The sequence below is a fragment of the Manis pentadactyla genome, chromosome 8 (genome assembly GCF_030020395.1).
Source record: "Manis pentadactyla isolate mManPen7 chromosome 8, mManPen7.hap1, whole genome shotgun sequence".
NCBI classification, from domain to species: Eukaryota; Metazoa; Chordata; class Mammalia; order Pholidota; family Manidae; genus Manis; species Manis pentadactyla.
This window is the reverse complement of record NC_080026.1, coordinates 101,357,132-101,380,392: the sequence shown is the minus strand read 5'-3', so window position 1 is coordinate 101,380,392 and position 23,261 is coordinate 101,357,132. Positions and strand designations below refer to the sequence as shown.

The 23,261-nt window shown below is 42.1% G+C and overlaps 1 protein-coding gene across 2 annotated transcripts; it reads right to left on the bottom strand.

Moving 5' to 3' along the window:
- Positions 1-10,221: 10,221 nt before the first annotated feature.
- IFIT3 (interferon induced protein with tetratricopeptide repeats 3) lies at positions 10,222-22,095 on the bottom strand. 2 transcript variants are annotated; one of them, XM_057506066.1, is made up of 4 exons: positions 21,811-22,035; positions 19,763-19,890; positions 19,426-19,566; positions 10,222-12,229 (listed from the first exon to the last, which is right to left on the bottom strand). In XM_057506066.1, the coding sequence occupies exons 3-4, from the start codon at positions 19,482-19,484 to the stop codon at positions 10,774-10,776; spliced, it is 1,515 nt and encodes a 504-aa protein (XP_057362049.1). In that variant the 5' UTR covers positions 19,485-19,566; positions 19,763-19,890; positions 21,811-22,035; the 3' UTR covers positions 10,222-10,773. The 2 variants fall into 2 exon arrangements, 1 of the variants encoding a protein (XP_057362049.1); XR_008998958.1 differs by lacking the exons at positions 10,222-12,229; positions 19,426-19,566 and adding an exon at positions 12,236-13,031 and having other exon boundaries at positions 21,811-22,095.
- Positions 22,096-23,261: the final 1,166 nt, after the last annotated feature.

Below are 23,261 nucleotides of genomic sequence, written 5' to 3'. Positions count from 1 at the left end.
TTAATTTCTCTTAAGAGTGTCTTATAGTTTTCAGGGTATAGGTCTTTCACTTCTTTGGTTAGGTTTATTCCTAGGTATTTTATTCTTTTAGATGCAGTTGTGAATGGAATTGTTTTCCTGATTTCTCTTTCTATTGGTTCATTGTTAGTGTATAGGAAAGCCATAGATTTCTGTGCGATAATTTTATATCCTGCAACTTTGCTGTATTCCAATATTAGTTCTAGTAGTTTTGGAGTGGAGTCTTTAGGGTTTTTTATGTGCAATATCATGTCATCTACAAATAGTGACAGTTTAACTTCCTCTTTACCCATCTGGATTCCTTGTATTTCTTTGTTTTATCTAATTGCCATGGCTAGGACCTCCAGTACTATGTTAAATAACAGTGGGGAGAGTGGGCATCCCTGTCTTTTTCCCAATCTCAGAGGAAAAGCTTTCAGCTTCTCGCTGTTCAGTATGATGTTGGCTGTGGGTTTATCATATATGGCCTTTATTATGTTGAGGTACTTGCCCTCTACACCCATTTTGCTGAGAGTTTTTATCATGAATGGATGTTGAATTTTGTCAAATGCTTTTTCAGCATCTCTGGAGATGATCTTGTGGTTTTTGTCTTTCTTTCTGTTGATGTGGTGGATGATGTTGATGGATTTTTGAATGTTGTACCATCCTTGCGTCCCTGGGATGAATCCCACTTGGTCATGGTGTATGATCCTTTTGATATATTTTTGAATTCTGTTTGCTAATATTTTGTTGAGTATTTTTGCATCTGTGTTCATCAGGGATATTGGTCTTTAACTTTCTTTTTTGGTGGGGTCTTTGCCTGGTTTTGGGATTAGGGTGATGTTGGCTTCATGGAATGAGTTTGGGAGTATTCCCTCCTCTTCTATTTTTTGGAAAACTTTAAGGAGAATGGGTATTATATCTTCTCTGTATGTCTGATAAAATTCCGAGGTAAATCCATCTGGCCAGGGTTTTTTTTTCTTGGGTAGTTTTTTTATTACTGCTTCAATTTCTTTGCTGGTAATTGGTTTGTTTAGATATTGTGTTTCTTCCTTGGTCAGTCTTGGAAGGTTGTATTTTTTTAGGAAGTTGTCCATTTCTTCTAGGTTTTCCAGCTTCTTAGCATATAGGTTTTCATAGTAGTCTCTAATAATTCTTTGTATTTCTGTTGGGTCCGTCGTGATGTTTCCTTTCTCATGTCTGATTCTGTTGATGTGTGTTGATTCTCTTTTTCTCTTAATAAGTCTGGCTAGAGGCTTATCTATTTTGTTTATTTTCTCAAAGAACCAGCTCTTGGTTTCATTGATTTTTTTTCCATTGTTTTACTTTCCTCAATTTTGTTTATTTCTTCTCTGATCTTTATTATGTCCCTCCTTCTGCTGACTTTAGGCCTCATTTGTTCTTCTTTTTCCAGTTTTGATAATTGTGATGTTAGACTATTCATTTGGGTTTGTTCTTCCTTCTTTAAATATGCCTGGATTGCTATATACTTTCCTCTTAAGACTGCTTTCGCTGTGTCCCACAGAAGTTGGGGCTTTGTGTTGTTGTTGTCATTTGTTTCCATATATTGCTGGATCTCCATTTTAATTTGGTCATTGATCCATTGACTATTTAGAAGTGGGTTGTTAAGCTTCCATGTGTTCGTGAGCCTTTTTGCTTTCTTTGTACAGTTTATTTCTAGTTTTATACCTTTGTGGTCTGAAAAGTTGGTTAGTAGAATTTCAATCTTTTTGAATTTACTGAGGCTCTTTTTGTGGCCTAGTATGTGGTCTATTCTGGAGAATGTTCCATGTGCACTTGAGAAGAATGTGTATCCTGTTGCTTTTGGGTGTAGAGTTCTATAGATGTCTATAAGGTCCATCTGTTCTAGCGTGTTGTTCAGTGTCTCTGTGTCCTTACTTATTTTCTGTCTGGTGGATCTGTCCTTTGGAGTGAATGGTGTGTTGAAGTCTCCTAAAATGATTGCATTGCAGTCTATTTCCTCCTTTAGTTCTGTTAGTATTTGTTTCACATATGCTGGTGCTCCTGTGTTGGGTACTTATATATTTAGAATGGTTATATCCTCTTGTTGGACTGAGCCCTTTATCATCATGTAATGTCCTTCTTTATCTCTTGTTACTTTCTTTGTTTTGAAGTCTATTTTGTCTGATACTAGTACTGCAACACCTGCTTTTTTCTCCCTATTGTTTGCCTGAAATATGTTTTTCCATCCCTTGACTTTTAGTCTGTGCATGTCTTTGGGTTTGAGGTGAGTCTCTTGTAAGCAGCATATAGATGGGTCTTGTTTTTTTATCCATTCTATTACTCTATGTCTTTTGATTGGTGCATTCATTCCATTTCCATTTAGGGTGATTATCGATAGGTATGTACTTATTGCCATTTCAGGCTTTAGATTCATGGTTACCAAATGTTCCAGGTTACTTTCCTTACTATCTAAGATTCTAACTTAACTCACTCAGTATGCTGTTACAAACACAATCTAAAGGTTCTTTTCTATTTCTCCTCCTTTTTCTTCCTCCTTCATTCTTTATATATTAGGTATCAAATTCTGTACTTTTTGTCTATCCCTTGATTGACTTTGGGAATAGTCAATTTAATTTTGCATTTACCTCGCAAACAGCTGCTCCACCCTCCCTACTGTGATTTTACTACCTCTCGTCGCAGCTATCCAACCCTAGGAACACTTCCATCTATAGCAGTCCCTCCAAAATAGACTGCAGAGATGGTTTGTGGGAGGTAAACTCTCTCAGCTTTTGCTTATCTGGAAATTGTTTAATCCCCCCTTCAAATTTAAATGATAATCTTGACGGATAAAATCTTACAGTCTGTCCTTATCCTTGATCTTTCCCATTTTAATTACTATATGTCTTGGTGTTGTCTTCCTTGGGTCCCTTGTGTAGGGGGATCTGTGGATCTCCATGGCCTGAGAGACTATCTGCTTCCCCAGATTGGGGAAGTTTTCAGCAACTATCTTCTCAAAGACACTTTCTATCCCTTTCTCTCTCTTCTTCTTCTTCTGGTATCCCTATAATGTGAATATTGTTCCACTTGGATTGGTCACACAATTCTCTCAATATTCTTTCATTTTTAGAGATCCTTTTTTCTCTCTGTGCCTCAGCTTCTTTGTATTCCTCTTCTCTAGTTTCAATTTCATTTATTGTCTCCTCCACCGTATCCAACCTGCTTTTAATACCCTCCATTGTGTTCTTTAATGATTGGATCTCTGACCTGAATTCATTCCTGAGTTCTTAGATGTCTTTCCGTACCTCCATTAGGATGTTGATTATTTTTATTTTGAACTCCCTTTCAGGAAGAGTCACGAGGTCCACATCATTTAAATCTTTCTCAGGAGTTGTATTAACAATTTTACTCTGGACAAGGTTCCTTTGGCGTTTCATGTTTGTATATGGCGCCCTCTAGTGTCCAGAAGCTCTATTCTGGAGCTGCTCAGCCCCTGAAGCAATGTCTGGGGTCACAGGGGAGCGGTACTGGGGGTAGGAAAGAGCTGTTCCCCGCCTCCTGGCTGCTGTGCCTGTCTCCACTGCCTGAGCCAGTGGGCGGGTCACACAGGTATAAGTTTTTGTCCCAGAGCAGTCAGATATGGATCCCTGCTTTCCACAAGCAGCCGGAATCCCAGTCTCCCCAGGAACTCTGCCTGTATTAACTTTCCAACCCGGTAGTCATGCGAGTCTCAAGAAAGCACCGTGAAATGTAGGTTTGTGCTCCCAGAGCAGATCTCCGGAGCTAGGTATTCAGCAGTCCCAAGCCTTCCACTCCCTCCCTGCTCCGTTTCTCTTCCTCCCACTGGTGAGCTGGGGTTGGGGAGGGGCTTGGGTCCGACAGAGCCACAGCTCTGGTATGTTACCCCATTTGGTAAGGTCTGCTCTTTTCTCCAGGCGTGTGCAGTCTGACACCATCCTCTTCCCTGTTGCGCTCTCAGGATTAGTTGCGCCAATTAAATTTTCTAATTGTATCCAGTTTTAGGAGGAAACCTCTGTCTCTCCTCTCACGCCACCATCTTTAATCCCATCCAGTTAGTTTTAAAAGCACACTTAATAGCAGAGCCCCCAAGCTCTCTCCTTGTATGCAGGACTTGCTGGGACCTGTGATTTATTACATTTCAATTTTGCATGCAATCTACTAACAAGTAAGCATAAGCAATACATATAAACACTGCCTTTTTAGAAAGTGGCTTTGTGTTTTGTAGCTATTGCATTTGGATATATGATAAAAATTAATATAATATAAGCTGGTATATGCTAATAATATAAATGCTAGTGGGATCATTTAAATCTGGGGAAGTTACCAAAAAAAAGTGTTAGTGGGATACAACTTGCCTGTTGGATAGGGGTTGGAATTCAATTTTCTTGAGTATTGGAAGCAGAACAAGTCTCTATAACTAATGATTTTTGCTATGATGTTTACCTTTTGGAGACTCTGGAAAAAGGGAAACACCCTAAAAAGAGGCAGTCCTCAGATGAAGACACAATTTTGGAGTTTGAAAAAGCAGTTTTTAGTTGCTAATAGCCTTGTGAAGTTAGGTGTCTGAAATTCAGAGACTGGTTATTTCCCAGGTCAATGTGCATGTTTCTGAGTGGGTCAATTAGGACTCTGAGCCTGACAAGATAAAAAGGGCTTAGGACACCTTGCTTGTCCCTTGGACTTGGACCCATGGCTAGCTGGCCCTGCAGTATCTTGGCTTTGCTGCTGCCGGATGAAGAGCAGCTGACTCTTGGAATCTGAAATTCAGAAATCTGAATTGCCTGGACCTGACTCTGAACTGAAACCTGGGGCTGTCTGCTGTCAGGCTATTCTAGCCTTAGTTTGCCTGTGTTGAACTGAAAGCAGGCAGAGGCTGGAGGCACAAAAGTCATATTTGGAGGCCTCTGTACATTTAAGATGCCCTTCTGTGTCATCCTTAATTATAAAAACATTATGTATGCTGGATAGACTTTCTGGGTCACATACAAATGACCACAGAAAAGGGCTTTCTCTGACTGGACCATCTGAAATCATGTGCTGACTGGCTCTGTATTTTTTATTGTAGAAGAAGAAACATGTCTTTTTCCTCCACCGATCTTAGGTTCATTGGCTAGGGTCCTGAAAATTAGACTGACAAAACAGTGATTAACAAAAGGAAAACAAACAGAAGTTCATTAACATGTGCATCATGCATATAGATGGGAGTACCTAGTGATGACGAGCTCACAGTGGTGGTCAGAATTTGGACTGATGGTGCATCTTAAAAGAATAATACATTTGTAGAGAAGTGACCATTCAAAGGGAAGGGACTTCTGAGGGCTGCAAATTGTGAGAAGGCAAATATATGGGGGAAACTAATGGAAGGTAAAGCTAGTTACTACATTTTTTGTAGGCTCTTTCCAGTGCCATGTCGTGTCTGGTAACATGATTGTTAACCTTTTCCTGGTACAGGAAGTGAGGGTAGGGACACTTACATCAGGGGAATTTATGTTCTGCCTTCAGGTAAATGGGGAAGGGCAGAGAGCTCATTCTGTGTCTGCTTTTTCTCACTTGCCTTCAGCTCAAAATAATCCTTATGCCAAAGTGGCATCATGTGTTGGGGAGGCATCCTCTGGGCCCCTTCAGGATACAGCAGCTAATTGCATTCCTGGCTTTTGATCCCCCTACCCACTCCTGACAAATTGGACTCTTGACCCCTCTAGAGGCTCTTACTGCTGTTGACTTGCTGTTTTCAGCTTTTCCAAATAGGTGCAATCTGTCTGGAATGGATGGATAGCCCCAGTCCATGTCCCTCACCTTTGTGCTAATACACATACCTTAACTGGTAAATGCAAGTCACCCCAGAAAAGGGCTCATCTTGTCTAGACTCACCATATAAATGATCAAGATAAAAGGGGTGTGGAGTTATGTCATTCCATTTTGAAAATTTTTTGAAATTCAGCATTTTATCCTGGCCCATTCCTGAACGTGATGTCCCTCTTTCTGGTTAGGTTGTATAAGAACAGGTTCCTGTGAAAACACTTTTATCCCTCTTGCATATAGCCTGTCCAGTTGAAAGGTCTAGATGAGGGTAGGGGATAATTTTTTTTTAATGTAAAGTTATGATTGCTGAGTGGGATACTTTGATTTGCAGCAACGAAGAAAAGTAAAAACCTAGCACCTGGGGAGGCAAAGAGGAGGGAGGAGGCACTGATAATCTTTGCTTCTCAGAACTGTTCCTGGAAACTTTCTTTCCTCTCTGAAGGGGATCGCCCCAGGCTGCCACTCCACGCCTCTGCCAGGGCTTTGAGTTCAGACCACTGGGGCCATGTGCACACAGACAGCAATGGGGAGCAGGCGTGGGGCCAGCTCCTGAACTTTCTACCAGAAAACCTCAGGTGTCGCCTTTACTCATGAGGCCAATGAACTGGTGTCGTGGATGAACAAGAGTTTGGAACTGTTACGTAGTCCCTCTGAAACCAAGGACTCAGCTGAGTTTTTCTGACTGGGCTGGGAACCCTAGGGCAGGAGGCAACACAGTGGCAGCCACACCAGGAGAGCCTGTGAATACACACTGCCTACAGTGTGTCCTGCGTGGGTGCCTGAACAATTATAAACTCTGTGTCCAGGGATATCGTGCATGTCTTCTGGGATTGTTCTTCTTATCTACGTACCTGATGATCATGATGATGCAGCCCGGAAGGCAGCCAGGGCAGCTCGAGCTTCCTGGCCAGAGTCAGCCTATGCTACCAGAAAAAACGGTTAATACAGAAACTTAAGAAGGAAGCCACCAGGACTTCCAAGATAAACCTTTGTAACTAATAGCATTTGTTTAAGTTGGCTAAATTCAGGGTTCCTAAAGGGCATGCCTGAGGTCCATATTACAGGATCTCACCCATCTACATGGGATCCTTCTGAAAATACTGTTGCCGTAAAGATGTCTTGGCTAAGGACCAAGGGGATGAACTGTGCAGAAAAAGGTTAACATATCAGGCCTACGACTGTGATCCCTAGAAAAACCTGCCTGTTGGCCATTGGCTGGCATCTGGAAACGTGAACTCTTGGAGGGTTCCTACCATTCCCTAAACTGTTAAGGTGGTTTACTGGGCCTAAGCTGTTTGTACAAATGATGTGATTAAAGCTGATGCCTGCTTTCCTTCCTGAAGTCTGGATTTTTGGTGTGCGCCAGGCAGAGGGTACCTGTGTGATAAGCTCCCAGTAGAGCCCCTGGGCACTAAGCCTTCTCTAGCTGCCCGGGTGTTGTGACAGCCTGAGGCTAGATGAAGGAAGCGCCTCCTGTGTGATTCTGCTGGGGCAGGTGCTCCCTGAGAACCTGTGCCTGGTTTTCGATGGACTTCACTCATGCTCTTTTTCTCTGTGCTGATTTTGTTGTGTATGCTTTTGTTGTAATAAATCTTAACCATGAACCTGACTATGTGTTGAGTCCTGTGAGTCCTTTAGTGAATCAGCACACCCAGGGGGTATCTTAGGGACTCCTGATGCCAACTTCTTAGAATTCTCATTGGAAAAACAATGTGGCAGGCTGTCAGGAAATGATAATGAGTGGAGCACAGGCGAAGAGACCAGCCCAGGGTGGCTGAGTGTGGCTCACTCTCCAGCCTACCCAGTCTCCTATGAGGATGAATCAAAAATGGACTGCAAAGGAAAACTTCAAGTCCAAGGAGAGTATTCCCCATGAGTTTAAGAAATCCTTATTGTCCAGGCCTGACTTCCATAAAATGGAACTCACTGTGTCAGATGCTGGTGGTTTTGAAGGACTGTCGTTCTGAATTCTTTTGAGTGTATCTTGAGGAGCATTACTATTGTCAGGGTGCTGTGAATTTGCTATCTCAAGCTGAATTTTAAAATTTGACATTAGATTACAAAAAGCAGTGGGAAGGAGGAGTAAAATGGGAAGCCAGAACGTTCAGGAATCACACACAGGAGTCGTTGTGGGGGAGGCACAGTTTGGATTAAGTGGAACAAGTGATAAGGAAGGATTCTGGTAGAATCCAGGGGCTTGAACTGCCCTTAAGGCAGAGCCTGAAGCCTCTGGCTTGTGCCAACAGAATCAGGACAAACCACGTCAGAATGCGCAGAAATGCACAGGAGCAGGGTGGCTTGGTTCATACAGCTATGGGTTTGAATTCCAGCCATTCCTCCTTCTAGCTCTGTGGCCTTGGACAAGTTGCTAAACCTTTCCCTTGGTTTTAGTCTCATACCTTCCCCACTGGTTTTAGATGCTAGTAATGGGCTGAGCACAGATCCTGGAACACAGTTCAGAAGCCAACCCATAAACTACTTATTGTTTTATTGTTAATCTTTTGTAGCTTTGAACACTCACTCTTTAATCTTCCCAGCATCCTCCCGTAGGGTTCAAATAAGTTGTCTGGGAGGGGTGATCCCTGAGTTGAAGGTAATGGCAGTGTCATACTTTTGGAATGGAGACAATACGTTCCTTTATTCCTCACATTTTTTTGAGTGTCTAGTTTATTCCAGGCACTGGTTTTTGAGATGTGAGCAAAGGAGATTGAGTGCCTGCCTCCCTGGAGCTGATATGCTTGAGGGGGGAGTCCCTGGGTTCTTCTGCAGAGATTTGCCCACATCCTCCAATTACCTTATTGGTGGACAGGCCTGGCATCTGCTGAGGACATTCTGTGTGGTCACTAGTCAAGCCTACCCTGTAGACACTGGTGACAATCTGGGTGGAGGTAAAACATAATTGGTCTGGAAGCTCCATTTTCCCTCCAGCTTACTAACTGGGTAAGGCAAGGAATGGGCCCAGGCAGTAAGAAGGAGTGGACTGAATGACTGTGAAAACCAGCAATTCATGTGATTTCTTCTGAGTCTCCAGAGGCAGGATGGTGTGAGATCACAGTCACATGCCAGGAAGTGCAGATTGGGAGTATTCCCTCAGACAAGGAGAGATTGTAGATGCAGAGGCATCTTTTCAATAACAGTGTCCAGGCAGCAAAATAAATCACAACTTAAATATGTAGATCAGAAGCAGTAAACTCTAACTTCTGGGCAGCCTCCAGACCATGTGGAGGGTAGATGGGGACACTAAGCATGAAGGGACGGGTGGGTGGTATCTATGAGCCTTCTATGAGTCAGCTGTGTGTATTTTCTGGAGAGGAACGTGGTACCCCTATTAGGGTAGCCGCATAGGAAGTCTCCAGTCTCCCCATAACTACTAGTATTCAAAATCTTTGTATCTTTGAGCATGTGGGTTTGCATATAGACAGGTAGTTTCTCACCTACCTACTGCTAGTAAGAACTGTAGCCATTGTTGAGGGTAAGACATGGCAAGTCCCCACCTTCTCCCCAGACTGCCCTTCCATGCCAACCAGGCTTTCAATTTTGCTTTCCATAGTAATATCCCTTACAGGGGCCTGGCCATAGCAAAACCCTTTACAGGGGCCTAGCCTGCCCTCTGGAACTGGTCACAAGAGACAGTGCTGCTCCAGGCCAAGGCTGGTCAGCAGACAGGAATTCCCTGCTGGGTATCTGGTGGCTCTCCCACCCTTGCCAGAGCCAGCAGATAACTAGGGGATAGGGAGCACCTCACCAAAGCTGGCTGTGCCTACAGCCAATGTAGTTTATTAAGCAGCAGCTTTCTAGGATTCCCCTGCTACATGAGGAAAGAGGCAAATTTCTGGCCCTACACTCACAAATTAGATGGGAATGTCAGTCCCTCTGTCATGTCTGGGATCTGGTGCATAATAATGTTTCTTGCAAGCAGACAATCAGGCACTATCATGAGAAAAACATACAAGTGCAGCTTTACAGTAAGTAGAGGTTGATTAGGCTCTCAGTGCACCTCTTGGTTGCACAGTATGAACAGCCCCTGGGGATTTCCCCAGCTGGAAGGAGAATACTTGAGTATGTTCATTCTTCCTGGAGGGTGAAGCTCTTGGTCTCTGTGGCCAGCCTACTACTGCTGCCCCTTCCTCTGTAGGGAAGACAGTTGCCCAGGATTCCCGGGCACATGCAAGCCTGATCGGCAGCTGCAGCTGCTAACTGGGAGCTGAGGCCCCCTTGCTGGAATGAGATGGTTCCCATAGCCCAGGAAGGAGCTGGCTACCGGGTGAGTTTTAGCTCCCAAGAGGAGCTAAAATGGACATGTTGAGAATAACATGGTACGGCCGTAGCAATTACTCTTCCCTTTCCCCAAAAACCAAAGACTCCAGCCAATCCCTAGCAAGAGAAACTTTGGGAAGTAATAGTACTCTTAATCACACATGCAAATCACACAATTCTATCCTGAGTTGACATTTTTAAATTTATTGTAGCATTACTATCAAGAATACATGTTTATGGTAGTATCACTATCAAGAATACATATAAATACATGGCTAAAGCCAAGGGCAGGACATAAGGAATATTCCAGGGTTAGTCAAAAGCTAGTCTCCCAGGAGGCCCAGAAGTCTAGATAGTAATGGGGTAAAGGACATGAGATTCTTGGTAGACTGTCACCTCTTATGATCCTTGGCAAGAAGGGCAGAAATAGGGAATATCTGGTGAACTGAATGCAAACTGAGAACTAATCAGTATCATGCAGGCTGGAAGCAGTACTTCTACTAGTAATTTGTTGTAAGACCTAGAGACTAGAGAACTCTGTGTGGCTGGTATGGACAAAGGAGCCAGATATGAGAAAACAACTCTCTAAAATGTTCCTTAAAGCAGTAAGCACAACTACTTTGTTCAACAAGCTCAGATAGGGGAACTTCTGCCTTCCTACCCACCTCCCCAGCATGACCACCATTCCAGGCTCCCTGACAGTTCATTTCCCTCCTCTCAGTTTCAGCTCAGGGGTCAGGGAGTTCTCCGAGAGCAGAGCTCTGCATCCTGACCCATTTCCTCACTGCCTCCTTCAAGCTCAGACGCTGACAGGAAAAGGCTGCCTATGCCTGATGGGCTGTTCCTTAGTACATGGCCCAATGCCTTCTCATAACATTTGGCTGCTTGTAGCAGATCTCCATTCAGCTTGTGGATTAATCCTTGGAGATACCAAGAATTTGGTGCATTTCGTGGAAGCTGATTTTCACCTATGTTTTGTAGTTGGTATTTCATCTTTTCCTTCTCAGTTGATACTGTGGTTATGGGCAAACCCTCTGAATAATGTTGGACAGCAGTGTCTTCCGACTTCTCACAGTATGCCCGAAAGATGGAATAGCGCTGATAGAGTTGTTGCCTCTCAGTGCTAGGGAGCTCCTTACCATCTATTACTATCTGACGATTTTCTTCTGTTTCCAAGAGCCCAATGAGATCAGGATGTACACTCTGAGGATCTAGGCCCTTTTCAATAGTTTTAGTCAAATAACCCACAGCACATTTTCTTAGTCCTTCAATTTTTTCTCTATGCCCACTTGTTTCCAATTCTCCTGTATTCTGAATCTGTTTGACTTTTGCCTTATAGCAATATGCGATCTGGTAATGAAGGTAGCCATTGTTTGGTAAGGATTCCAGTGCCTTTAAAAACAGTTCAATAGCTTTGTCTAAATCACCTTTTCTTTTGTAAAATTTGGCTGCACTGCAAAGGACATCTGTTTGGCAAGGCGCTTTCTCCAGGGCCTCTGCAACCAACTGCTCCCCTTCAGCCTTTTCATTCATCTTCTGCAATTTCAGGGCCAAGAGAACTTTGATATACTCATTGTTAGGACTCAACTCAATAGCCTGTTTCAGAACCTTGACTGAGAACTGGTTCTGTGGTTTTTTATCCAGACAGTACATCGCGATCGCCAGTCCAGAGGAGAATTCTGGGTCATCAGGTTTCTCTTCCAGAGCCTTCTCAAAACACACCTTTGCCCTTTCATTTTGCCTTTCTCCACACTTTAACCGTGTCCACCCTTCTTCACAGTCTAGCTCAGGACACTCAATACTGTAAGGATTTGAAAACTTCTCACATACTTGTTTCACCTTGTCTGCATAAGTCTGAGCTTCTGAGAGTCTGCCCAGGTGGTAGTAGACCCAGGCATAGTTTCCCCAGGTGACCAGGCTCCTGATTTCTGCTTGGTCACTGTGCTCTCGCTGGATCAACTCTTCAGCTTGCCCCAAGCATTCCAGGGCCGCCTCATTTTGGCCTCTAAGGTGTTTTACGTAGGCCAATAAGTTGTACATTGTAGGTTTGAACTCAGTATTTAAAAATTCAATCTGGTTACACACTCTATCTTCTAGATCATGTGAGATACTTTCTCCCTTAAATAAGTTCCATGTGAAATGGCACTTCAGCTTTGGAAGGATTTTGTCCAGAGAATTCTTGCTGACTTTGCTGTGGAGAAAATAGACATGGTCACTGATGTGCGCCTGCTAGGGATGGCACCCTGTGATGCAATTACAGGCTAATCTTGTGTGGGTGCTGGATATCTAGTTAACATTAGTTCTGGGCATATCTGTGGGTGTTCCCAGAAGAGATTAGCATTTGAATCAGTAACCCGAATAAAGCAGATTGCCCTCCCCCATGTGGATGGGTCTCACTGGGTCTGTAAAGGGCCTAAGTAGAATAAAAAGATGGAGAAAGGGTGAATTTCTTCTCTCTGCCTGGCTGCCTGGGCTGGGACGTTGGTCTTCTCCTCCCCAGTTCAGACGGGGACTTACAGCATTGGCACTCCTGGCTCTCGGGCCTTTGGACTTAGACTGCAGCTAATACCATTGGCTTTCCTGGGACTACAATTTGCAGACAGCAGATCATAGGGTGTCTCAGCCTCCGTAATCATGCGAGCCAATTCCACATAATAAATTTCTCTCATTCTGAATATACATGTGCATATTTTCTTTAAATACATATGTGTGTGTACATACATATATATATATGTATATATATATACACATACATATATATATATATGTATATATATGTATTTAACCAACATCAGGTGAGAATCTTTATTTTAACAAATACAGGCAGTATAAAAAATTTGACCCAGAAGGTACAGTAAAAAGCAGATAAAAATCAATGTTTACACATTAGTGTAAAAACAGTACAAAGGGGGTTAAAATTCTCAATGAGGAAAACCAAAATATGTCCAGTTGTATAAAGGATGGTCAGCGTGCTCTCGCTGGATCTTTGTTTCCTGCGAGAAACAAAGATAAAGCTAATGATCCAGTTTTGTTCCACACTGAAAAGTGTACAAAGTAACAAAAAAAGTCGAGGTTGAACGTTGTGAGCCCACCGCTTGTACCTGCTCTTAAACTGCAGGCAGTTGGTATCTGCAATGCAAGGCAGAGCCAAGGAGCAGACAGCCAAGAATTCTTCATCAGGGAGTCCATCCCACAGTGACCTTCAAGGAAAAGCTGAACAAATCTGAGCTCTTTGGGTAGCTGACTATATTTCCTCTGTTGTAGTGCCCCAAATAGTTTCCTTTTTGGCCAGCAAAAACCCCAAAGAGCCTGCAACAACGGCCTTCGGCAAAGGCCTGTTGCCTCACCCCAGGCTTCATGGGTTGGGCCTGACACTAATTAGCAGTGTGCGCGTGTGTATGTATATATATCCTACTGGTTCTGTATCTCTGGAGAATTCTAATACACCTACCTAACTGTTCCCAGGCAGAAGAGGAGGTGCTTTCCTCTTGGTTCCTAGATTCACCTTTCTATAGCTATGGTCTGTGCAGGAGCCCGTGGAGCACACCTTCCCCTGTGTGAGCAGGTGTGCAAGAGGTGAGGCAAACAGGTGGGAGGCGAACACTGTGGTGACAGAAGCGGGGCCCCTCTTGTCCTGCTCAGCTACAAAGTCAGGGCCCAATCTTTGCACATTTTGGGTAAGGTTACTTAGCTATCCAGTGGCCCTTTACCAGGCTACCATCTTCATGGAACTTTGTTAATTTTGCGGGTTGCTGGAAAAATAAAGATGATCCTGATCCACTCTACCCCCAGGAGCTCACAGTTCTGGTTAGAAGGAGCCATGCAAAGAAACAAAAGCCCAAGGATGTGATTTATCCTTATATGCTATGTGATTTATCCTTTTCCCCTTCATCTTCTCTACCACCTCCCTCCCATCACACACAGACTGTGGAAATTTGGTTTCAGTCTGATTGAGGCAGTCTCCCTGATGTAGGCCAGATCCCCAGAGAAAATAAACTGGAGAAACAAGCAAACAAAATAGACAAATTTGCGTTTTGTAGTTGGAAGTTGCCTTGCTTAGATAAATAAGTTACCTAAGTTCTCAAAGTGTGTTCTCACACCTGTATTTGCCTAGGGCTTGGGGTATGATTTTCTGAGTTTGTGCTCCTCCTTTTTTGCCAGTAGATTCTTGGCACCATGAGATTGGAAAAGATGTTCAGAGATCATTTAAACTCAGTATTGTCCATGTTTTTGGATTTCACAGACTAGCACAATTTCAGAAAAAAAGTTATGAACTAAATAGAGCTGCCTACTTATTTGGCAATACAAGTCACAGAGAGAAAGTTCATCCTAAAGACACCAATTATCTCCTGTCATCTGAACATTTCATAAAAAAAAAAGAGATAAAGGAAGCATTTTTATTATCATCAAAGTGAGAAGAATGTAACCTCAGTAAAAAGGGGAAGTTCTTTAAATTGTCAAAATACACTTTGCTCTATGAGGATCACTGACTTTATTTGCAGTTGACCACAGACCAGCCCTGGCCCACACACCATTGCCACAAACACTGTGATCCACTTCCCATCTCTCTCCAGCAATGCTCATCTATGCCATTTCTGACCCAGTATGACTGCACATGAAACGCTCTATAGGGAGAGATGTAGAGGCAAAGGACTCAAGACAAGGGAAGAGGGGAAGCTGTGGGATTCACATATAAAGTCTAAAAATCAAATGAATAATCATATCTGACTTGATTGTTTATAGTTCATGATTCGTGATCAAAACAGAAACAGTTTCTGTGATATGAGTGCCCTTGCATTGTTCACCATGTAAGAACTTGGTCCCTATGTAAGAACTTGTTCACCATGTAAGAACTTGTTCATTATGCTTCAGAAGATTGGCGACTGTTGAGAGTTGGGGCTGATTAATGATTGTGTATTGAGTTTCCTATACAGAATTTTATTGTTAACAACCATTTGATCAATAAATATGAGAGATGCCCTCTCAACACCACTCTTGTGCTGTCACGCCTTGAGTCCCCTTGGCTGGTCCTTTCAGGTCTTCGATAACTCATCGCATCTCCTCCCTTACCTGTGGGTCAGAAGCAGGGAGGGACCAACAGGAAGCTGCTGTCTATGTAGATATCCTTTTTATATGTCTGCCTCTTTTCTTGGCAGTCTTTTTCGTTGTCTTGGTCCCTGGCTAGATCACCACAATACACACAATGTTTCCCCTCTCCATTCTAGGGTTTTCCAATTTGGCTTCACCTCACAATTCTGGCTTCCCTATATGAAGGACTATAGGTCATAACTCAAGTTAGCAATTATTAGAAAATAAATAGTTATAAAGATAACCATGGAACATATCTCTCTTTATAACTGCATATAACTAAAGCATAATAAAAGCATTTCAGTGTTTCAGCCTTAGTTAACTTTGCTGATTGTCAGCTAGGAAGTTTAGAGAAGTTTAGAGAGAGGGAGGGAAGTGTGGGTTTCAGATCAATAGAATGTGTCTACAGTTTTCTAGCTGTATAGGGACCTGGAAATAATAGCTGAATTTCTCAGTGAGCCTATAGAAAGATAGGTGACTTTGGATCTTTTTGCTTAAAAAAAACCAGAAACCACCTTGACAGTTTGATGACTCTGTCTCTTCCCCCCAACCCTGTGGTGGTGGTGCAGGCTTTGACATATCAGTAAGCCAGAGGGAGCTTACCAAACTAAATATTTAAGCACTTACTGATAAAGATTCTCTCTCCAAGATGAAACATATTCCAATGCTGTCATAGATAAGCCTCAGGAGATGTCACTTGCTCAAGGAAGGAAGGGCAAGCAGAAAAGCTCACTTACATTCTGGAGCCTACGAGAGAGCCCCAAGGATGGAACTCTTGGGGACATTCCATCCATACCACCCCTTTACCTATGCTAGAGCTGGCCATGCTAAGAAATCCATGGTAAGGTTGAACAGTTTATTCATGAATATAGCCAACTTTGTATTTGGCTTCATGATTATAAAACCTGCTGAAAATTAGAATTCAGTGATTTTTCTTAAGCTTTCCTCCATAGATTTCCAGTTTGATTAGGTATTTGATACTTGATCTCTCCTGGAAGTAAGATTCGGAACAAAGTATACTAGACTGGGAGTCCAGGGATCTGGATAAGAAGAAACAGAAAGCCCAGAGCCAGGTTTGCCTTAAAATACTGTTGCCTTGGCAGGTAAATTGCTTACATATCTAGTCTAATGATTAAAAGATATAAGTTAAAAGAAAAAGCAGTAACTATAAAAATTAATGTAAACACAAGGTAAAAAAATACATAAGTTGTGACATCTAAAACAAAATGTGGGTAGAGGAGAGAGTAAAAAGGTATAATGGTAGAATTTTAGTATGTATTCGAACCTAAGTTATCAGCTTAAAATAGACTTTTACAAATATGTTTTATATAAGTGTCATGGTAATCACAGAGCAAAAACCAGTAATAGATACACAAAAGAGAAAGGAATCTAAGCATATCGCTGCAGAAAATCATCAAATCCCAAGGAAGAGGGTAAGAAAAGAAGAAAGGAAGTATAAGACAACTAGGAAATAATTAACAAAGTGGCAATAGTAAGTCTATAACTACCAATAATTACTTTAAACATCTATGGACTAAATTCTCCAATCAAGACACAGAGTGGCTTAATGGATAAAAAATAGGACTGAACTACATGCTGCCTTCAGCTTTAAGGACACACACAGACTGAAAGTGAGGGGTTGGAAAAAGGTATTCCAAGCAAATCAAAAGAAGCAGGAGTAGCTGTACTTATATTCGACAAAATAGACTTTAAACCAAAGACTGTAATAAGAGGCAAAGAAAGTCTTTATATAATGGTAAAGGGGATCAATTCAACAAGAGGATATAATATTTGTAAATATTTATGCACCCTACATAAGAGCATCTAAATATATAAAGCATATATTAACAGATCTGAAGGGAGAAAGAGAGCAATTAATAGTAGGGGACTTCAATACTTCAATGGTGGATAGATTATCCAGACAGAAAATCAGTGAAGAAACACTGGACTTAAACGACACAGTAGACCAAATGAATTGAGGCATTTACAGAGCATGCCATCCAACAGCAGCAGGATACACATTCTTGTAAAGCACACGTGGAACATTCTCCAGGACAGATCATATGTTAGACCACAAACTAAGTCTTAATAAAATTTAAGAAGATTGAAATCATATCGAGTATCTTTTCTGATCAGTAGTTAGCCATAAAAGACAAGGATATGTTGTCATTGTCAGCATGGCTGGACCTTCAGGACATTATGCTAGGTGAAATAAGCTAGACAAAGACAAATACTGCATAACACCACTTAAAAGTAGAATCTAAGAAGAAAATTAAAGGCAAACTCTTGGAAACAGAGTAGAGAGGTGGTTGACAGGGCAAGGTAGGGAGCAAGTAGGGAGGCTGGTGAAAGGGCACAGACTTCTAGCTGTAAGATGAATAAGTCCTGAGGATCTAATGAAAACACACTGACTGTTGATAATACTATGCTGTATAATTGAAATTTGCTAAATTTTAAATTTGCAAAATTTCTCACTTAAAGAAATACTATGTGAGGTGGTAGATGTATTAATTAACCAGATGAGGGGAATCTTTTACAATGGACATGTCATCAAATCACTACAGTGTACGATAAAAATCTTACCATGTTATATGTCAATTGTACCTCAATACAGTTGAAATACAGAGAACAATTATCTTAGTAATTCTTTTTACTGTTTCTACTATATAGGTTATGTACATGAAATACTTTGCTTTTTTGCCCCTTCAGATTTTATTACATATTTATGATATGTTAATTGACATATTTATGATAATGTTAACATATTTAACTGAGTAAATTGAAACAAAATGTTTGAAGATAATTTTAACTTAATAAAATGTAAAAATATTATTGCCTTTTTAAAAAACAATACTCCATTTGCCAAGGTTTCCTCACTTAACTGATTTATCTCATGTGTTTTGAAAGTTGCTCTAAATACTCCTTATATATATATGTTTAATATTTAATAAATTACTGAATAGTAATGCAATTCAGATATTTAAAGGGAAGACAAGCAAGCAGGGAGGAGATGGCTGCAGTAACTTCTAACTGAGAATGCCTAACGTCAGGGGAAGCATGGGCGTTGAGTGCTCTTCCTGCCAGGAGATTCTGTGTCTAGTAGCCAACACTGGGGATGTGGGAGCCCCTTTGTCTCAGGAAGAGATTTCTCATGGCTTCAAGCTGCAGGTTCCACTGACCAAGGCAGATAAAACCAGCACTGCTAGCCCTTAAGAAATACCCAGAATCGACCCATGTACAGTCTGTCTTCCTTCTCTGGCTCACCTGCCTGGATGGTGAGAGCCTATTGGTGCTGCCCACAGACACCAGAGTAGATGCCTCATGTCCTTCCAGGGCCTCATCAAAGCCATTGCCAGAATAGAATCTTGAAATTTTCAGTAAGAGGCCTATTTAAATGGTAAAAGTAGGAGTTGCCAGGGAGCTTGTACCACTGGTGCTCTGGTCATGCTGAGCTGAACTACATGAAGGGACAGGCCAACCTCATGCCCTGTAAGTTGGTCAGAAAGGGCACAACCCCAAACTTCAAAAATTTCAAAAACTGAGCCAACAAACTCTACAGAGTAGAGCTTCTCACACTTTAATGCACATGAACCCATACCCTGGAGGATCTTGTTAAAGCATAGATCCAGATTCAGTAGGTCTGGGATGCTGCCTTTATAAACATCCCAGGAGATGTTGGACTCTGACCACATGGTGAGTAGCAAGGCTCCAAGAAGACTTAACTTTTTGGCAGTGATTTCCAGTTGCCAGTTTCTCATATGCAAAATATCCCTTAAATAGGCAAGTCTTGCTGTATTCCAGCATCCTCCCCACCCTCCCTCTCCCCATGCCCTTTGGGCTTCCTCCACTCACATTGACACACATACAATGCAAGGAACATTTAGTGTGTATATAAAGTACCTGTGGTCACCTTTACATATGTATTTTTCTTTTATAGGCCTTTTTTCTGACCTACTCAGTCTGGTTTGCAGAATGCAGGGCCTTTTCATTCAGGTTGGTTATGATATGGAGAATCTGCAGCACAGTTTGAGGCTCTGCAACACTTTCTCCCTGTTCATAGTTCACAGAAGAGGTCTAGCAGATCAGTAAGAGCCTCAGGTAGATACATTCCTTAGTTCTGAAGAGCACATTTCAAGGTAAAAGCAACCTCATTATGAGTTAGAGTTTTGGAGTGCTGAATTAGTGATGAGCACGTTTGCTGATAAATAAGCATGCTTTTAAAATAACAACAGCCACGTAAAACTCACAGACCTCTGATTTAGTGTTTACAAGTACAAGAAACTCAAAAGGGACCAGTACCTCCAGTAACTATCCTCCAGGCCCCATTGACCAGATTTTGTGTGAAAGGATCTGAGCATGCTCTCTCCACAAGCTCATGTCTCTTCCTAGCTGCCAGTTCCTGCTCTGCTGGGAGCCCTTCCTTCAGAGTCCTTGGGCTGCCTGACCATAAATCAGAAAGAGCCACAGGGGAAAAAAAAAATGCATGAATTGGTAAGATTGATTTATGATTGAATTAGATCAATGTGTCTTTAATTCATAAGCAAACACAGAGTCAGCCTAATTACAGAAGTCACCTGCAAGAACAGGATCTGAAAGAAATTCTCAACTCCCTACAAGAAAAGCAGGGTATATTTACCTCATGATGGCTGTTTCCCTGCAGTCCTGAAAGCCGGTGTCCAGGCTGACTTTGTTCTCTGCTGTGGAGCACAAGCAAATGTGGAAGAGGCTTCCTTCCAGGATACTAGCCCTTAATTGATGGCTTTTCTGAAACAGAACAGGAAAATGAAACCGATCCAGTGCTATCAAGATACCAGTTGAGGAGAAACTGAAACTAAATATGTGAGCTCTGAGCTCACTCACTCTTCCTGGGAATGTTCTACACAAATCCCAACACTGTGAGTTAAAGTTTGCATAAAGGTGTGGGAGACACCTTACACACTATGGGTGCTGCTCCCAGAGGCTCTGATGCAGTCTGGGGGCGGGCCTGGGCTCCAGAATCTGCCTTTTTACAAGCCCCCTGGAAATGCTGTTGCAGAAGGGCCTGTCCCACATTTTGAGAAGCACTGTTGTGGGAGGATTTTGAAAAGCAGTTTCCCATTTACTTTTCCTCACTCCCTGAGTGATCACTGGGATCCTCCCTCCCCAGGCAAGCAATCCCTCAATCCCTCCCCATAGGTGTTTGAGGGGAAAGGCTTCTTTTTCTCTCAGCTCTATCTTTTCTGAGGCTCTATTTGATGGAATAACTTGAGCAGGTTTATATGGATTTCTTTTTAATTAAGGTCTCATTGATACACAATCTTCTGAAGGTTTCACATGAGCAACATTATAGTTTCAACATTCACCCATATTATCAAGTACCCCCCACAAACACCCCATTGCAGTCATTGTCCATCAGCATAGTAAGATGCTATAGTCACTACTTGTCTTCTCTGTGCTACACTGTCTTCCCCACGACCCTCCTACATTATGTGTACCAATCATAATGCCCCTTACTCCCCTTCTCCCTCCCCTCAACCTGCTCCCCCCCCAGCACCTCCCCTTTGGTAACCACTAGTCCCTTCTTGGAGTCTGTGAGTCTGCTGCTGTTTTGTTCCTTCGGTTTTGCTTTGTTGTTGTACTCCACAAATGAGTGACATCATTTGGTATTTGTCTTTCTCCACCTGATTGATTTCACTAAGCATAATACCCTCTAGCTCCATCTATGTTATTGCAAATGGTAGGATCTGTTTTCTTTTTATGGCTGAATAATATTCCATTGTGTATATGTGCCACATCTTCTTTATCCATTCACCTACTGATGGATGCTTAGGTTGCTTCTATATCTTGGCTATTAATACAGATTTTTAAAAATCAAGTTTACCAAGATTATACCTCATAGAATAAAATGCACCCTTTTTAAGTGTATAGTTTGAATAAATGTAACCCATGTAACCACCACCAGGATCTCCTTATTTGACTGTTTGTATTACACCCAGGGATTTCGTGGTGCACCTTTGTTTACACGAAGCTCTGCCCCACCCTGTGCATCCCCAGACCACCTGTGACCTGCTTTCCATCACTAGAGATTTGATTAGTATTCAAAAGTAGATTAGATCATTGTATTTTGAAGAGAAATTACTTTTTGCTGCTCCCCAGCTCTCATCAGAGCAATAAAAAAAACTCTAAGATCTGGGTTTTGTTTTTCTATAAGAAATAGAAAAAAAAATCAGTAAGTATTGTTTCTTCCACTTCCCATTTTGAAGTGATCAAACGTTTCAGGGCAAAACTCCCCTTAACATGATTTGGGTTTGTACTACCAATTCTTTCTTTAATAATATCTGCTGAAAAGAAATGCTTCCTTTTAAAATGACAAGAAAAAAGCCTCTTAGTCCTTTCAAAGAAAACAACAGGACACTCATCAAGGGTAATTCTGACTCTGAATCAGCAAACTCTGTGTTTGAGTGGATCTAACCACTCCCGCCAAGCCTCCTCTCATCCTCGCTTCTGGCTCCCAGCCCCACCCAGTGAGCAGCTCCAAAAGTTGACGTAGTCTGTGTACACCAGAAAAAGCCACAGGAATTAAAAGAGCCCATCCCGATAAAGGCGCATTTAATCCATAAGCAGCAGGACTGAGGAACTTGCTGGCACCGGAAAAGGTCAGTTTACGATTTGCATTCAAGATCAAGGGTGCTTACACATTCTTACCTCGCTGACCTCAGGACCGCAATCTGCTTCTCCTCTGTTCTGAGAAGATGGAGTCCAAGCTGATTCATTCTCTGGATATCCTCCTGGTCAGCCTCCAGTAAATTCTGAAGGAGCTTTGCAAATGGCAAGGGGATTGGGGGGGGGGGGTGGCAAGGAAGGCATCAGCTGATGCTCTCTCCGGTTTCTGACTGCTCGCCTTTGTGAAAGGGAAGAGGAACTGGAAAGTGAAACTAATTTCAGATCGGGAAGAGGCAGAGAAAACTTAAGGTTGTGTTCTGCAATGACTCAGTCGAACAGTGTTGTTAAAAATGACTGAAGCTACAGTTTGACAGAATGTGAAAGTTCTCCCAGGAATCTGACCGTAAATTAGGGTGAGTCCCCCAGAAACTGCATTTTTAATAGTCTGATGCAGGGGTTTCTGGGACCCCATGATGTGAAAGAAATATCTTGTAAAAAGTAGTTTCTCCCCGTAAATTTACCTGTGGGAGACAATTTGTAGTCAGAGACCTGGATTTAATTCTGTGTGTTCAGTTGACTAACTGTGGGATTATCAGTGAGTCAAATTGCTCAGCCTGAATTTCCTTTTTGCTCCACACTAAATATGTCAAGCCAAGCCCCAGGGTGAATCCTGAGCAGTTCAGACCTCTGAGGTCTAAGGTAATCATTGACTCTTCCCAGCTGTAAAATGGGAAAAAGTAACATATATAATATTGTTTAATGACTGGCTGATCAATTTATATATTTATGCTTTGAGCTCTGAAGAAGGAGTGATATTATTGTGACTTTTTCTCATTTTATAGAACTTCCTAGCCATGATGTAAATATCCATAAAAACCTAGGGAGTATAGTTCTCACAGCTGATTTAATGGTGAAGGAACTGTCAGATAGAAGAAAGGCTCCCTCCATTCTGAAACTGCAGAAAGCAGAGACTCTCATATAAAAAAAAACTGGCATGGTTTTTCCAACAACAGGAGTGATCATAAGATACTTCCAGATCAGAGATTACTGTTATTTCCAAGTCTGTACTTCTGATTGTCTTACTTAACAATTTGTTATCTAGGTAGTAATAAAGTGACATACCTTTTTAAAGGTATAAATACTTGTGATACTATGGAAGGTATAAATCCCACTCACAGGCCCAGGTAAGAGAGGCCTGTGCTTTAGGGGGGCCCACATATCATAGACACAAAATGTTAATTTTTGAAGGAACACGCGGCATCTCTGTTACTCAGAATCCAGTGCTTAGTGCTGGCCTAGGGAGACTGGAAACCCTAAACATCCAGCCCAAGGAAAACGTGTCTCTGTCTTTTGCCTTCTTTGCTCAAAGCAAAAGGAAATTGCATTGTGAAGGCTTCTGTGTTGTGAGGTGCTGATTTTAGAGGCCATCACTGCTTTGGAGGGCAGAGAGGATCTGAGCAGCAGAAGTGGTTGGATCAGAGAAAAGGCCAATG

What these genes read in the sequence shown, in the direction of transcription:
- IFIT3 (XM_057506066.1), bottom strand. Translation starts at nt 19,484, where the DNA reads ATGCTCAGATCCTTTCACACAAAATCTGGTCAATGGGGCCTGGAGGAT. An exon ending in CTGGAGGATAGTTACTGGAG is followed by an intron (nt 12,230 to 19,425) that starts GTACTGGTCCCT and finishes TTTTCTCCACAG; the next exon opens with CAAAGTCAGCAAGAATTCTC.